Source organism: Schistocerca nitens, chromosome 1 (assembly GCF_023898315.1).
Source record: "Schistocerca nitens isolate TAMUIC-IGC-003100 chromosome 1, iqSchNite1.1, whole genome shotgun sequence".
Taxonomy (NCBI): Eukaryota; Metazoa; Arthropoda; class Insecta; order Orthoptera; family Acrididae; genus Schistocerca; species Schistocerca nitens.
The window spans coordinates 1,013,385,075-1,013,403,519 of record NC_064614.1 but is presented as its reverse complement, the minus strand read 5'-3'; the positions used below and the strand labels follow the sequence as shown (position 1 = coordinate 1,013,403,519).

The 18,445-nt window shown below is 41.9% G+C and overlaps 1 protein-coding gene across 4 annotated transcripts in view; it reads right to left on the bottom strand.

Annotated features, from left to right (window-relative positions):
- LOC126195906 (septin-2) overlaps positions 1 to 18,445 on the bottom strand; it is a 318,131-nt gene that overhangs the window by 59,127 nt on the left and 240,559 nt on the right. For 3 of the 4 annotated variants that reach the window (XM_049934526.1, XM_049934525.1, XM_049934524.1), the window contains exons 2-3: positions 17,941 to 18,121; positions 1,005 to 1,097 (exon numbers count right to left, since the gene is read on the bottom strand). In XM_049934526.1, coding sequence (XP_049790483.1) covers positions 1,005 to 1,097; positions 17,941 to 18,121 — 274 coding nt within the window. The remainder of the gene's footprint in view (positions 1 to 1,004; positions 1,098 to 17,940; positions 18,122 to 18,445) is intronic. The other variant, XM_049934527.1, reaches the window with a different exon arrangement.

Sequence of the window (18,445 nt, the reverse complement as noted above, 5' to 3'; positions counted from 1 at the left end):
GTGTCGAGGCGAGCGCCCAATTGCAGGAGATATAGCGCACAATGGATCACTGCAATCCATTGCCCACACATGGGGCCCTCAACATCACTATGTAGGTAAGGTTATTAAAAATAGATGAATGAATTATTCTGTTTATAAGACAGTGTTGCTGAGGGGTTCTACATTGTCTGCGGCAAGCAAACATTGACAAATGATTTTTAGGCGAGGTTTTTTAGCAATGTACAACAAATTAGCTCTGTCAACAATATTGTGGTGCAATTTTGTAATATCACACACTGATCGCAGTGGAAGAGAACAGGCAAACAAAACTTTGGTGCCAATTTGTAATACATAAAATGTGGGTTAATAAAAATAATTACTTTCCATGTGTTCTTCAAACTTGCAAAAATATACAGAATTTCATGTCAATGATGTATTATAAAGATACGATGCAAACACGTGCACATAATCGCAAACAGTGTTATTATTTACAATTAAAAAATGTAATGGTTAGTGTTCCCCAAAATTAATGCGAAATGCACTTAGCATGTGCTACATGGATACAGTTTGTATCTGTCAGAAGTCATCCAGCTTTCACTGATTCCTCTGCTTCCAAACAAGTGCCAAATCATATTGTGCATATTAATTAAAACATCGAAAGCAACAAAAAAATGGAGAGATTGTAATGTGTAGTTTTCAAATATCATTAATTAATGCACAGATAAAGTGTAAAATTAATTGAATAGATTACTGGTAATAGCCAAAGAAAGAAATCAATAGATAACTTACAAGAAAGGGGATAAAGGGAGGAACAGATTGATGAGATGCACATAAAGGATGTAAAATTACATCAGCTGATACTGGAAGTAGCAGTAGGAGGGACAGTATTTGTGGAGTAACAACAATAAGTGTAATGTGGCAGAGTTGTTCCAAAAATGGAGAATTAGGGTGTAAAACAATCAGCCTAAATCAGTGCTATGAGAGTAGTCTTCTTTTGAGACAGGAAGTATCAACCGTGAGAGTACCTGGCGTATCAACAACAGTCAGTCGTAACCGCACACCTCGCTCCTCAATGTCCATCGTCTTCTTCTCAATGCTAGTTGTCTTCTCAATGCGTTCTGTCAACAGACATGGAGACTTATTAGAACGTATATCTAAATCAAATGAGCACCAAAACATTTACATACTTGTGCTGAGCAATGTGTGCACATCCGGGCTTTGTCAGTTGTGTAGACATTGTTATGAAATGTATGTTCATGTGCTACATTGTTGGTTTTTTACATTGTTTGTGTTTATTCACAAGAAACAAGAGTTCACCCAGTTGTTAACAACTTACACTGTCGACAGGGGCCTCTAGTGCTTAACTCACAAAGTGTGCTCTCACAGACCGCCCTCCGAGGTAAATTGTGGTGGAGTGCTTCTATACTCCATCTACACTCCTTAAATCACCAACTCTATAATGTTTTACTGTCAGTTGCATTATCGCCTTCTTTGTTGCTGACATGTATTGGGGTCTCCTAGACTTCACCTTGTGAATTACATACCCGTTTTCTTACTACAGTGCAAAATATGTTCTGAGGAAGGTGTCAATTTTAAGGGTTCTAAGTTTGATCAAGTTTTTAATTAGTGATTGCACGAACATGCCAGTGATATGGCTCAAGAAAGAGATGACATATATGACAATTTTGCAATAGCCAGAGATAAAAATTCTGCTGGCGAACAAGAGGAAGAACTTCAGGACAATGGTGTTGGGTATCTTCCTATTTCTCCAATAAAATACTTAAAGTGTTGGTTAACGTATAATGTGTTCTGAGCTATGGCATAAAAAAAAATAAAAAAAAAAAGGTCCGGTAGCGAATTTCAGTTTTGCAGACTTACTTTCTGCCCTATCGAATGCAATATTTATGTGCAAGTTTAACCCCTGGAATTATTTAGTTGTATGTGAAAATTTAAATGCTACAAAGACTGTATAATTTATCAGAATGTAAAATTCAATTCTCTAACAGTTTGTTTTTGTGCAGCATTTAAAAAACTGCACAAAAGTATATGATTTTGTTTGATAAAAATCAAAATACTGCAAGTTTTATTTAGTGCAATAAAATCAGTGAGGAGTATTGAAATACAGAAATAATTGTAAAAATAAATGTTTTATAAATTAAACAAAGATTTTCTAAAGATTTATTTTCTTCATCTCAGTTTAAACATGGAGGTACCAGAGACAACAGTTTTGGATGACTGAACAGTGGATGATGATGTAGATACGATTGCAAACAGTGATTTCTGCTCTGAAAACTGTGACAGTTTTTGATGCGTTTGCAGCATAATATCATTAAATCAAAGAAAAATAAATAATTTAAAATTAATATTAATCTCACAGAGAACCTTACATTATATGTACTGAGCAGCAACTTGCCCGTGAAAGGCAAAGGTCCTGAGTTAGAGTCTCAGTCCCTCACACAGTTTTAATCTGCCAAGAAGTTTCATATCAGTGCACACTCTGCTGCAGAGTGAAAATCTCATTCTGGAAACATGTAATGTATTTTAGTAAATAAGACTTAGCAAAATTTTTATCTTACTAGCCCATTATGAGTATGGGCAGTATATGCATTTACTTACAGAATTTCATTTCACTTCACAGTAATTGGTGCTGTTTCCACAACACACATCGTGGGCTAATTCATGTTTTTCTGCTACTTGGCAATAATGTTACAGCACTTCATTATCACAATTATATTATTTAATTTATAACTTGTAGGTATAGAGCTGTACTCTGCCCAGTTTCCAGCATGGAATATCAGACTTTTAATACATTTTACTCTCCTGTGGTTCAGGACCGATTTAAGTTAGTTTGAGACTGATGAACTGTGGATCTCCTTCAGCAGTAATTATTACTTTACTTCCATATAGAATGTAAAGGTAACATCTGATAAAATTTTATTTCTTTAATTTAAGCACTAACAGACACTATACTGTCTGAGATTTTTAACCGTTATCTGAGGAGCATCACAAAAAATAGTCAAGACATAAAATTAATCATCATGACTGATTTTTAGCTCCATTCACATCACAAAGGAAAAAAAAGCACTGTTTAGGCAAATAAACAGTAAACCCATTTTTTTCTTGTAAATACTGAAGGGCTTGTCAGTTTTCGCTAACACTACATGTAGCTACTAACAATGCAAGTCTATAAAGTTTAGCACGTGTGTGTGTGGTTTAGGACAAAAGTCATTGCAAACCTTTTTTTCCTTCCAGATACTAGCCCGGTTGTAAAATGCGACATATGCAGATGAAAGGGCGAGTTGGGAACTTCTTGTATTGACACTGAAAAACGCGCAAACGTTGTACCTCACATGCTTATTATGGAAGTGGCTTTCGAGTCACAGTCCTGTGAATGGTTTGAAGTGGCCCACCATTAATTCCTCACCTGTACCAACCTTTTCGTCTCCAAGTAGCACTTGCAACCTACATCTTCAATTATTTACTGGATATATCCCAATCTCTGCCTTCCTCTACAGTCTTTACCCCCTACAGCTCCTTCTAGTGACATGGAAGTTATTCGCCGATGTCTCTTAAAAGATGTATTGCCCTGTCCCTTCTTCTTGTCAGTATTATGTATTTTCCATGTATTCCTTTCTTCACCCAGTCTACAGCTAATCTCCTCATTCCTTACCTTTTGTGGCACCACATCTCAAATGCCTCTATTTTGTTCTGTTCCAGTTTTCCCACAGTTCATGCCTCACTGCCATACAACGCTGTGCTCCAATCACACATTATCAGATATCTCGTTCTTAAATTAAGACCACATTTGGTCAATTGATGGACTGATTGAGGGGGGTTATGGGCCTAAAAAGTGAGTTATCAAAAGTTACATATATAAGATAGAGGTGTCCGCTAAAAGTGGACAGATCCAGTCAGAGGTGTCAAACTGTAAAGCAAGAAAGCTGAAAACACACACAGTAGAAGACATAAAAGATTAAGCCAAATCTAAACACTGAAAAAACAGAGGGATAAAAGAGCAGTCTTTGCAAGAGGAAGTGGTTATGTGTCTCAGATTCAGAAAACACGAAGAGAGGCCCCAACCACATACCACCCTACCCTGCTCCAGGAGTAAAGCAAAATATTGTAACTGAATATATAAACCAATTTCATGTAGGAAACTGAGGAAGAGCACCAAACTGCGATAGTCTCATTAATTTGTGGAGTTTATTACTGAAAGCATTCGTGCACCAGATGTCATTCCACATTTTGGCTAAGAGAGATTTGATGTGTATCTGCACAACTGCACCTGGAATCATGAAACAGAATGGGACATGTATCTGCCTCTCTAGACAAATGGTTAATTCCCTGGGGTGCCCCCATGACATGAGACCCAGTGAAAGACAACTGACCAGGTGGCAAGGCGAAGGGTATATAGATCATGGATAGCAGAGACAAAGCGTGATAAGAGCAGCACTGATTTATAGCCTGCAGGCTGTTAATTGAGTTGGTACATATTAAAACACTGTGAAGGAAGACCTGAGTAACAAAACTGAGGGCCCTGTTAATGGCTAGCAGCTCTGCTGTGAACACACTACATGCTCCTGGCAGTAAATGGTGTTCGATGCCAGTAGGAATGTGAAAGCGTATTCTGCCTTATTGTTATAGAACTGACATTGTAGAAGATAATAGCACCACAGAACTCTGCAAGTGGGGAACAGCAAGCTACCAAAACATCATAGGGGTGACAGAGACTGTAGGACCCTGGAATAGATTGGTCCTAATCAGTGGTCTAGGCACCATCCAAGGGGCCAGTAAGGGAGGAAAAACACTGCACACATCCCAGTGAGTGGAGATGGAGATCACAACAGAGGGAAGTGAGACACATTCCAACCAGCAATCCCACAAATCGGTGGTTTATCAGGAAGGATATGTTCATCTTTGCAAAGAGGAGGGGTACACTGGATGGTCAAGGAATTGTGGAATGGCAATTGTGCAAGAAACCAAGAGTTGGCTCCAGCATACTTGTAGAGGGCAATCCCCACTTTTGCAAGGAGACTGTTGATGAGACTAGTGTGAAAGACACCGTTAGCCAGACACACTCCATAATGATGAACAGGGTCAAGTAGTTTCAGAGTGGAAGGGGTCGCTGAGCCATATGACCATAATTTAGTCTGGACAAAACCACAACACAGTAAATATGGAGAAGAATAGCACAGCCTGCTCCCCAAGATGCACGAGCCAGGAGGCAGAGAGCATTAAACTTCCACATGCAGGTAATCATCAGGTGGCGAATATAGGGCAGCCACGTCGGTTTTTTATCAAAAATAAGGCCCAAGATATGGGACTGTGCTACAACATCTAGGCTCTGGTCGCCTGCGTAATGTTCTGAATCAGTGTGCACTGTGGGTCGATGACAAAAATGCGTTACCCTCGTTTTGGAGGGAGAAAACTGGACACCATGGGAAAGAGCCCATGCAGAGGTCCTACAGATGGCGCCTTGGAGCTGGCATTCAGAAGATAAGGTACTGAGTGGGAGTTCACCAGATGCAAAAATCATCAACATACAAAGCTGGGGTAACCAGAGGCCCATCAGAGGTTACAAGCCCATTGATGGCGATGAAGAAGAGTGTGATACTTAATGCAGAACCCTGTGTGAAACTGTTCTCCTGAATCCAAGAGAGACAGAGAACTGCGAACTCTAGGATGGGGGAGCCAGTGAGATAAAAAGTTGTGGATAAAAATCTGAAGGGAGCCTTGAAAGCCACAGCCATGGAGGGCAACTAAAATGTGATGGCGCCAAGCTGAGTCATATGCCTTATGTAGATCAAAGAAGACCACAACAAGGTGCCGGCGTTTAGAAAAAGCTTGTTGGATTGCTGTTTCCAGTTTTCACGAGCTGGCAAGTGAGTCCCCACCCCCTCCCCTCCCCCTCCAATTTTGGGGCATTTCAAATTTTGGCGGGAAATTCAAAAAAATTTGGGAAATTCAAAAAATTTTGGGAATTTCTTGGTCCCAGGGCCTAACGGACGTCTCAACCCACCTCCACCAGGGAATTGGAGCGAAATTCAAAATGGCGGGTGCTCTTTCTAGGACTCTAACCCCAGCCCTTCCACCGGAAAGCCCAAGTGAACTTCCATTTGCAGGGAAACTGTACAGCTGCACGAGAAGAATGTTAGGTTAGTGTACTTTATTTATTTTGGGTGGGAAACTGGAGTAAAGAGCGAGCGTAATTACATAATTAATCAAAGATCGAGCCCAATTACATATCTGTATGCATTGTGCTATGCAAGCAGCGGCTAAAATCGCAATATAGATCAAAAAGTGACTATGTCAGACCACTAGCTTTATCCAGTGGGGAAAAAAAAGTCCACAATACCACTCCAAACTAGTGGCAGACGTACTCATACTCTATATAGGATGGTCCCTTCACCTAAAAGCTAGCGAGAAAAAGGCAGGATTGGAAGGTAGTATCATTAGTTTTGGCAGAAAATGTGTTCAACCAACGACAGTTTAGTAAGTGTATTACCCGTGAGCATACACCTGAGGACTCACTCTATCGCTGTTTGACGCTTGAGTTCACTAAAGATGGCTCCCACTGCATTGCTTGACAATCACCCTGCAGCAATGGTCCTCGAAATTCTGGACGGCCAGTACATGCTATCACAACTGCTGATAAAAGATTTACTGTTCTAAATGCACATTGAAATTGTTGTGTAAAAAACCAGCACACGTAAAAAACAGGTCATAATGCAATACATGTACTGGGATTGAGAAAATCATCATAACATAATTAGTGCAAAAACCGATCCCAAAAGATTACACCGGTCATGAACTAACCAGCTTAGAGCCAGTCTTATCTCCCACCCGCCATCCCTCCCTCCCCTCACCATAGGTAGGGATACAGGCGTGGTCTATCCCGTCGCTGAAGAGATCCATCTCGCGGCAGTGACATAACATCTCTGGTCTGCGGAAACCAGTCACAGATGGACAAAAGACATGAAACGGAAGCTCCATGCAATCTGTTAAATGTATTTCCTAGAAAGGCTGGCCCCCTGGAGCAACAACAAAATTCCAGAGAATTTTCCACATAGTTTTTTTTTTCCTTGTACTCCCGCAGGTTAGGAAATGTGCAGCTGCCACCCCCTCTGCTCGCCCAGCCATATCTGGAGGCACAGTCCTGAGTCCACAGTGGAACACATGGCTGAAGGCTGTCAGCACTATTGATGCCGACAAAAGCTAGACGTACACAATAGGCCGCGACACTGGCAGGCTACAGAACAAAGCGAGATAAATAACAGCAACCCTGACCATGAGTTGTTTGTCTGAAAGCACAGTTGTGACTGCCTGTAAGACATGCCCTATGCCACCAGCAAGCGTTCCCACAAGCACTCATCATTCTGAAGCAGAAGACATTTCACTGTAACAATTGTATTTAACGTCGACGCACCTCTTACAAGCGAGCATCTATTAATAAAAAGAACAATCATGATGATAACAATGTTCTGTGTTCAGGTATTGTTTTACCCCAGTAATAAGATATTTCTTAGTTGACAGTGTGTCATTGCACTTAGCATCCTGTACCGTAAGAGCTTCACTTCTCCCTACCAAGCGCGTCTCCCTGGCTGCATAAATTATGGATGAACAGTTAGCAAGTTGTGCATTCGAACCACAACCATCTGCAGCTGATAGCTCTACACACATACACATAGAGACTATGCCTACCTGTTACCAATCATGAAGTCTCGATTTCAACCACTTGTGCCCTATTTCCGACAGTGCTAGAGCCCTGCAAGTAGTGAAAAACTCTTCACGAAAGGGTTCTATAGGAGTTGTAAGCACACTTAAATTCCTCTGCTAAAGAGTATAATATCTTTGATGCACATTATATTACCGATATTTCATAACAATATTGTCTAGAGTCTCCAGTAATAATAACAAACCAAGGCATCCTGCTGTGCCTATCACACCTCATTTCATATTCTTAAAGATCAACGATGACAGCACATGATGATCCCAATTCCGCTATTTGTGTGCTAGATGTCTGTTGAATGGAGAGAGACAGTTTTCATGCATTTTATTCTTATTTATGAGATAGAACAGCACAGTAGGCGGACAGTATAGTGTAGCACTGTTCCTAGATGCACCTAGTCCCTTACAATCACATATTCTACAGATGCAGTACATTGCTCTATTTTCTGCACCTGAGACAGACCTTGAAGTCATGGTAGAAAAACAAAATGTATGGTGGTGTATGAAGTTGTAGTCATACACTTCTTGGATGTGTTACAGTTAAAAAAACATCATATCAAACTGCTTCTGAAAGAACAATACAGAAACCCTCTCTTCCCACTGATAGCCTGTGGGAGATGGTCTGCCTCCAGTATAGGAAAACAAAACTTCACACAGGTCTTTGCAAGTGACTTCGACCACTGGTCACCTGCTCCAGTGGTACGATATGTGTTCCTGTAATGTGCTTGATGTCAACATGCAGACAGTATTTGTTTTTTGTTATATAAGAAGAGAAAGATACGCTAAAATTTTATAGGAGGTTATTTTACAAGAAGTAGTACAACTGGTTAAAGTTTGGATGCAGATGTTTCATATTTTAACCGATTCTGGATGGTAAAAAATAACAATGAGGAAGGATGCTCTCTAATGTAATAAATGACTGTATAGCTGTTGGTCTCTATCGGTATTTCATAGTACTGTCTTCGAGCTTGACAATTTGTAATTTGGACATGTCGAATGCTCACAAACTATAAAGATTTCGCTCATAAAACTAATCGAAATCGACTGTATATATTCTCATGGAGTCATGACGGTTTTTATTATTATCATAACGATTGTGTGTTTAAAAAATGTATTACCACAAGTCGTGTCTTGTTTCATACTTTATAACCTGTAATTATAAAGTAGCCATCACTTGAAATATAGCTAGTTGTGGAACATAGTAAAGGTAGTGTTTTTTTTTTTTTCAACATGCGAGTAAATTGCGTGAAATAGGCTGTTCTCTGTTGACCAAATTGATTACAGAATTACAACACAAGAATCTGCTGCTATTGTGAATGATGGTCTGCTGGGTGGCAGAAACTTTACACGTAGGTCGCTAGAGGCGAGTTATGGAGCAAAAATGTCAGATGTCAGCGTGGATATGGTATTTGTTTTCGATGTATCGGTGGAATGTTATAAGGTTCTCTACTAGGTGACGTTCTGTTATACGACACGCTCATGACTAGTTTTTTACGTTTTGTTAACGCCAGTGCGATATAGGATCACTCTGGTAAAACGGGACCTGCCATAGTGCACAAAACAAGAACTTCCTCTTGAAATACAGCTCGTTGGCGAACGTAACATGATTGTGCTTTTTCCCCACATGTGAACAAATGGCGTGAAAGGCTGTATTCTGTAATGTTATTTCACATGTCTGAAATGTTTGTAATACACATGTGCAAATGGTTCAAATGGCTCTGAGCACTATGGGACTTAACATCTGAGGTCATCAGTTCCCTAGAACTGAGAACTACTTAAACCTAACGAACCTAAGGATATCACACACACACATGCCCGAGACAGGATTCGAACCTGCGACCGTAGCGGTCGCGCGGTTCCAGACTGAAGCGCCTAGAACCGATAGGCCACACTGGCCGGCCACACATGTGCATGACAATTTATTTACAGACACTGATGTGAACTCCAGGGACGCTCTCAAACCATGTAATTTTGTCCATCAAACTGAAAGAAATCGCTCAACATAGATGGTTTTTCCCTTCAGAATTGTCATTCTCGCTTTTTCTTTACTCTGATAACAGTTTCGAAATAATGAACACGTTCTGCAGTGATTGATTTTTTAGCAGCAATATAGTGGGATTTTTTTGCGATTTTATGAATGGTGGGCTTCTATAGGATATGTGGGATAGTTAATACATCTGTCAGATCTATGACTATAAAGCTCTGACCTCTGCAGTTTGATCATCTGTAACCGGCGGCAGTGCTGTAGATTTTTTTTTTTGTTTTTTTTTTTCCACATCGTTGGGTGTCGCAAAATAACAGGTGGCATGGTAGAGAGAGACGAGAACTGTATCCTGCAGTCGGACGTTAAAAAAAAAATTATATACACCAGTTTCCCCCATATAAGTAAACGAAAATGGACCGCGCCTATTTTCGGGGAAACAGGACAGTTATTATCGTCACGATTGTGCTCTGTTTTTAATACATGCTCGCTTGTAAGAGATGTGTTGACGTTAAATACAACTGTTACAGTGTAATGTCTTCCCTCTCAGAATGGTGAGCGCTTCCGGCTGCGGGTGCTGGCACCGTAAGGGCATGTCTTATAGGCAGTCGCAGCTGCATTTTCAGACAGACAACTTGCAGTCAGGGTAGCCGTCATTATCTTGCTTTGTCCTGTGACCCGCTGACGTTGAGGCCTATTGTGTATAGGCTTAATTTAACATGATACATTCAAGGCATTGTTTCCTATGACAAAGGTGTTGTGTTTACATGTTACTTATATTACAGGTTCTCATAATTAATAGCACACTTATTTCATACTTGTTACATTTGATAATGGTGACTGAGCTTCGCCAAAACTAGCTTTCTGTAATTTACTGCCACTGTCACTTGACCACTGTACTGAAGTGAAAAAAATTGTTTTCCTTCTCCGATTTACTCTCAATCCACATTCTGTACTCATTATACTGTTCATGCCATTCAACAGATACTGTAATTCTTCTGCACTTTCACTGAGGATAACAATGGCATCAGTAAATCTTAACATTGAAACCCTTCCACCTTGCATTTTAATCCCACTCTCTAACATTTCCACTATTTCTGCTATTGCTTCTTCGATATACAGACTGACCAAATGGTTCGAATGGCTCTGAGAACTATGGGACTTAACATCTGAGGTCATCAGTCCGCTAGAACGTAGAACTACTTAAACCTAACTAACCTAAGGACATCACACACATCCATGTCCGAGGCAGGATTCGAACCTGCGACCGTAGCAGTCGCGCGGTTCCGGACTGAAGCGCCTAGAACCTAGAACTGCGGCAGCGACAATTCAGTTGAGTGGACTGCCCCTCATAGCTAAGCAGGAGGGGACAGTTTTTAAGCCTCCCACCAGCTCGCTCTAATGTCGCTCGCCGTTTCAGAATGGGGGGAGGGGGGGAGGAGGCGCTCATAAACGCCACCAGAGGACAGTAAGTTCACATGACCTCACTGCCTACGAGTCTGATTGGCCGGCCGGTATTTTTACGCAGCCGGAGTCAGAGCTTGGCCCCAGAGATTCATTGAACTTAAAGATTTACCAACATTAGTACGTAAGACTGCTGTGAGGACAATACACCAATGTATCATAACGATACGACATTTTATTTCGTGTCAGTGTCTTACGTTGAGAATATCACCATTCAGGGCTATTTGTTTTCAGACGAGATATACTATATCTCATACTCCGCAAGCCACCTAATGGTGAGTAGCGCAGGGTACTTTCGGTACCACTATCTGATCCCTCCAACCCTGTTCCACTCGCGAATAGTGCGTGGGAAGAATGATTGTCGGTAAGCCTCTATACATTGGCTCTAATTTCTCGCATTTTCTCCTCGTGGTCAATACGCGAGACGTATATGAGGGGAAGAAATATGTTGTCTGACTCCTCCTGAAAAGTGCTGTCCCGAAACTTCAACAGCAAATCTGTCCGTGATGCACAACGCCTCTCTTGTAACGGTTGCCAGTGGAGTTTGTTTAGCATCTCCGTAATGCTCTCTCGCCATCTAAACGATCCCGTGACTAAACGTGCCGATAGATGAACAATACTCAAAAATCGGGCGAGCAAGCGCCTTATAAGCCACTTCTTTCGTGGATGAGTTACATTTCCTTAAGATTCTTCCGATGAATCTGAGTCTGGTGTCTGCTTTTCCCACTATGTTTTATATGGTCATTCCACTTAAGGTCGCTCTGGATAGTTACGCCTGGATATTTTACGGCAGACGCTGTCTCCAGCTGGCTGTCTCCAGCTGGCTGTCTCCAGGTGGCTGTCATCAATAGTGTAGCTGTACAGTAGTGGATTTCTTTTCCTATCTATGCGTAGTTTGTTACGTTTATTTACGTTCAGGGTCAACTGACAGTGCCTGCACCATTCATCAATTCTCTGCAGGTCGTTCTGCAAATTCGTACTATCTTCTGGCGTTGCTACTTTGGTATAAACAACTGCATCATCTGCGAATATCCTTAAAGAGCATCCGACGCTTTCTACTACGTCATTTATATATATAGTGAACAGCAACTGTCCTATCACACCTCCCTGTAGTACTCCGGATATTACCTTTACATCTGCCGATGTAGTTCCGTTAAGAGAGACGTGTTGAGTTCTATCTGCAAAAAGTCTTGAATCAAGTCGCAGGTCTGCTCCGATACTCCGTAAGCTCGTATTTTTTTCATTTAACGGCAGAGCGGGACGGTGTCAAATGCCTTACTGAAATCAAGGAATACGGCAGCAGCATGAGCGCCGTTGTCCATTGCTGTGTGGATCTCATGGAGGAACAGAGCGAGCTGAGTTTCGCGGGATCTCTGCGGAATTCATGTTGATTTTTATAGAGGAGATGTTCATTTTCCAAGAACGTCATATTTCTTGAGCATAAAACATGCCCCATAATTTTACAACAGATATAGGTCTATAATTGTGTGGATCTGTCTTACGGCCTTCCGTAAAAACGGGAATGATCTGCGCTTTTTTCCGGTTGTTAGGTACCTTTCGTTGCTCAAGCGATCTACGATAAATTACTGCTAAAAGGCGGACAAGTTCTTCCGGATAATGTTTATATAATCTTATAGTTATCTCATCTGATCCTGAAGCCTTTCCACTACTAAGCGATTGTAGCTGCTTTTCAATTCCGCGATCGGTTATCTCAATATCTGCCATTTCGACGTTCGCACGAAGATTGAAAGGAGGGATAGTGTTACGATCTTCAGCGGTGAAACAACTTCGGAAGGCCGAATTAAGTTTTCGGCCTTCTCTCCGTTTCGGTGCCGGTGTGATCGCTGAGAGAATGAATAGATTATTTTGACCCACTTCCTGATTTTATGTATGACCAAAATCTCTTAGGGTTTTTACTAAGGTCGGTTGACAACGTCTTACTTTCAAAATCATTGATTGCTTCTCTTATTGCTTTCCTTACGCTCATTTTCGCTTTATTCAGCTTTTGTTTGTCAGCTAGGTTTTTACTTCTCTTGAATCTGATATGAAGTGCGTTTTGTTTACGTAGCGCTTTTCTAGTACGGCTATTAAACCATGGTGGATCTTTCCCATCCCTTAAAACATTACTCGGAATATACTTGTCTAGGGCATATTGTACGATGCCTTTGAATTTTTTTCCATTTTTTCTCCACATCTCCGTCCTCATAACCGAATACTTGATGCTGACTGCTGAGATATTCTGAAATGTGTATCCTGTCAACCTTGCTGAGCAAATATATCTTCCTAACTTTCTTAACATTCCTTGTAGGACCCGTCGTCATAGATGCTGTCACAGCCTTATGACCACTGTTACCTTCCTCTACGTTAACTGATTCGATAAGTTCAGGTCTGTTTGTTGCCAGGAGGTCTAAGACGTTATCCTCACGAGTTAGTTCTCTAACGGTCTGCTTAAGGTAATTTTCGGACAAGACATCCAGAACAATGCCACACGATTTCCTGCCTCTGGCGCCGGTTTTGATGGCACAACACTCCCAATCTATACCTGGCAAGTTGAAGTCCCCGACTCCCTTATTACGTAGTAATAATATGTAGGTCTTCTTCACCACGACCACCACCAATAGTCGTTCTGATTACTGAGCGCCATGATCCTATGAACCCAATGTCGCCCTCCTGAGCGTTACCAGTTCCGCTTATAATCTGCTGAAGAGGTAGACTGGAAATCTTTATCTGTTCCATCAACCTGTTTGCTTCTCTCCCCCTCAGTCTCATCTGCTCGATCTATCCTTCCTAGATTTTCTTTTTAGGTTCTCTCCATGTCTTCTAACAATAAGGTCATATAACTGGCGAATATTTTGATTGACACAAGAAAAAAGGCGCCTGGGTATATTAAGATGCTTAATAACGGACGAATTAGTCCGTTTTTTAGCGTTATCCGTAAAAATTGCGCCCCTGGGAAAATTAGAACGCTGCCTCGTGAATTCTACATCAAGGGCAATTCCTAGGCGACATTAGTGTTTGCCGACCTAAAGGGCCTGAGCAGCCTTGCCTGCAAATGTGTGAATAGGAACTCAGATTGGCTGCAAAATGTAGGACTTCTCCCATGTTCGGCTCCGTTGCTTTCTTCGAGTGCCGAAGCTTTAAATGGCACCCAAAGTTAGCTAGCGGTCGGTCTCATTCTGCTGGTTTGATCAGCAGGCAAAACGCGTCGAAGCGGTTAATACAATCATCCCCCGGCCATATTCGCCTACAGCTTAGGTGACATGTTGCACCGCTTTACGGGAGTGCCTAAGTCCTAAGAAGTTAAAGCAAGATTGCGAGTTCTGTCGAACAAAACAGTTTATAATCTTGTTGGTCTCTGGTCGTGTAATTAAATACACCGGAATTACGATTGAAGCTCACAACTACGACCATACCCGGACCAGAAACGCCTCTATATCGCGCCTAAGGTAATCTTCGCCGTGTTCTGCCTTGTACCATCTCTAGGCAGAATTTCAGTCTCTCGTCCCCAGTTTCTCATGCAAGATTCTATTTTCGTACATGCTTCGTGATTTCTTGTGTAAATTTTTTCTTAGTGACCAGTTGTAGTTGTCGGTCCATTAGCCAATAATTATCTATAGCAACAGCACTTTCTAGTTTTTCAGATGTGAGTCTCCTTTGTAAGTATTTTTACGGGTCTGTATGAAGCGTTGTACACGGTATTTCAGAATCTCCCCGACGAACTTCGAGAGGTGATAAATCAAAACAAGGCGATCATTGTTCGTTAAGGAAAGTACATGTTTTGGTCCGCCGAGTACGCGCATGGTCATGATGTGCACTGCCACTGAGCGATCTGCATCTCCTAGTGAGGTGGTTTTATTCTGTGGAGTCGTACCAGTCCTGTTACTCAGCTCGTGTTGTTGGAATACTGTAAGTTCGGTGGCATGGCGTCTTCCTAACCCTGCAAGCAGGTTTTCTTGCTGTTAGTATTCAATGAAACATGGAGTATGGATTTGACGGGCTAACTGACGTGTTTGTGTGTTAAGGCGATGCGTGGGGAAATGAAAGCAGCTCTCCGCATGAACGAAAATCGGTTTTAGATTAGATTAGATTTACTTTCATTCCAATTGATCCGTAGTGAGGAGGTCCTCCAGGATGTGGAACATGTCAGAAAAACAATACATGACAAATATTTACAACTAAAACAAATAAGCTAATGTACCATTCCACAGGTCCCAAGTGGAATGACCGTCATTTTTTAATGAACACAAAGAGTCATTTTACAAATACTAATGCACTGAATTTAAAATAAAAAAGTTTTTTATTTATTTATAAGGTAATACAACTACTGTAATACTTATTTACAATGAACACATTACTGCACTGAAATGGTGCAGAAGTTAGATTATACCCACACACACACACACACACACACACACACACACACACACACACACACACACACACACACACATTTTCAATGAACACATTACTGCACTGAAATTGTGCAGAAGTTATGTTGTACATATATACAAATCAGTTGGTTTTACTAAGAAATTCATCAATGGAGTAGAAGGAGTTGGCCACCAATAAATCATTTAGGCTTCTCTTAAACTGAATTTCATTGGTTGTTAAGCTTTTTATGGCTGCTGGCAAGTTATTGAAAATGTGTGTTCCTGAATAATGCACACCTTTTTGTACAAGATTAAGTGACTTTAAATCCTTGTGAAGATTATTCTTATTTGTAGTATTGATTTTCTCTGCCTCGTGATGGCTGGGTGTTGTGTGCTGTCCTTAGGTTAGTTAGGTTTAAGTAGTTCTAAGTTCTAGGGGACTTATGACCACAGCAGTTGAGTCCCATAGTGCTCAGAGCCATTTGAACCATTTTTGTAGTATTGATTCCATGAATTGAGCTGTTGGTTTGAAAAAGTGATATATTTTTAATGACAAATTTCATTAAGGAATAAATATATTGGGAAGCAGTAGTTAGTATCCCTAGTTCCCTAAACAGGCTTCTGCAGGATGTTCTTCAGTTCACACCACATATAACTCTCACTGCACGTTTTTGTGCCCGGAAAACTTTAGCTTGGCTTCCCTAACAGAAGATGGCCACACTACATTACATTTGCTGCAATTCATGGACGTTTACGAGAAACGGAGTTTGCGTCCTCGGCACGTTGATGATGGTATACTTGATGTGGGAACACCAGAGTTTGCAGGTGAAGTGGTCCGCACAGTTAGCAAAGAAACTTCAGGGAGCCTGTGCTATGGGAACAGGTCACGTATCTGTTTGGAGAGTATTGCAGGAATATAACCTATAAGCGCACAGTCTTCAAAGGGTGCAGGATTTAGATCAGCTGATTACCCACATCGTATGCAGGTTTTTTTTTCCTCATTCACAAAAGAGTTAATGATACTGCCTTCCACACACGTTTTATTTACAAATCATGGCACCTTTACAAGTGATTAGTATTTTAACAGCAGCAACAGCCATATTTGGATCAGAGAACCAGCATGCAGTTGCCGTGAAATCACCAACGAAAACATGTTCTCTGTAAACATGTGGGCATTAACTGTGCTGACCATCTTCTATGGTCTGTAATACTGCCATCTAGTCAAACTGGTGCGGCTTGCAGTTGCTGTACACCACATTTCCGGAATGCTGATCTACCTACCGCTTGCTGTGCGCAGAGGCATTGGTTCCAGCGTGATGGAGCCGCACCACACTTGGTGTTGATGCGCAAGCACAGCTAAGTGTCGATATTGGTCAACAATGGATTGGACGAGGACGCTTGTTGCGTGACCAGTACGTTCGACTGCCTTTATGCCCCTTTAGTATTTTCTTTGAGGAAGTGTCCAGAGTACGGTTTACTTTATTCTAATTGCCACTAGAGCCGAGCTGATAATCTTGAGTCAGTTATGCTTTCTATGTCCGCTCCGATAGCTGATTGGTCAGCGCGACGGATTGCCGTCCTAAGGGCCCGGGTTCGATTCCCGGCTGGGTCGGGGATTTTCTCCGCTCAGGGAATGGGTGTTGTGCTGTCTTCTTCATAATTTCATCCTCATCCGGCGCGCAGGTCGCCCAATGTGGCGTCGAATGTAATAAGACGTGCAGCAAGGCGGCCGGATCTGCGCTGCCAATGACGCCAAACGCTCATTTCCATTATGCTTTCCATTAAATCCGATAGAACGCAGTCGTGCTCTTCAGTGTTTGAAGGGCACTGATACGAAGGTGTGGACATGTATTAAGGCACAGGGCGGATAGTTTGAACCAATGATGTAAATTATCATTAGAGTATGCTAAATAATAATAATAAACGGTAATTTCCTTGCAATTTTAGTTGGCCATTCTCATAACCTTAAGGATGCATTTAAAACTATATGTTCTTTCATGAAAAATGACACTGTTCGTGCGATCTGTCATTCGTCAAAGTGTGTCGGTGGGATCCTGAAACACGGCGTATCTGTTTGCCTCTGCAGTCGAATTGCATGTAAATGGAGTTGTGCTGCCCCTCCTGTCCTTAACTTTAACCATGCTCGGCCACCAACTTTGCTATCAAACTTGAGACCAAGGCGAATTAACCGTACATAGGAAAAAGAATCTGACACTTAGGCAATGGTCAACACAGCTTGCTAGTATAGTTGGATGCTCGCTTTAAACCCTAGGCCGCGTTTTCGCAACTTCACTGCTTCTCTGACAACTATGATTTCCTCGTGCCCGGTAGTGAACTGAATGAGGTTCGTCGACTCGGCTGTGGAGTGCTTTACGCTGTGCACTTGAGGGGCAAGGACAAAGGACAATTAGCACTTACCGTTGGCATCGGGCACGCGCCGGTCCTTGTACAGGTCGGACAAGAAGAGGCTGTTGACGAGCGTGGACTTGCCGAGACCCGACTCGCCCACCACCATCAGGGTGAACTCGAAGCCGCGCTTCACCGACTTGCGGTGCACCTGCTCCGGCAGAGTCGCGAAGCCGATGTAGTCCCTGTCTCCCTGGAACACACACAGCACACTCAAAAGCGTACCGCACGTCTTGCAACTGAAACACACACACACACACACAGATTCTTTTTCACGAGCGACTTTCCCGTATCAGTCTACTACTTGTGGGAGTGAGTCTACTGCAACGCCCCAGGTATGGGATTCTTGTACTGAGTCCCACCCGTCAAGAGTGACTGTTTTCATTTAAACGTCAGCACCAGAAATTGCGAGTCTTGTGAGAGCTGTCTTCTGTGCCACATCTAAACGGCGAAAGTAAGGTTACGCCGGATTATAACTACTTCACGAAAAATTATCTCCCGTCGTAACAGAATCTAG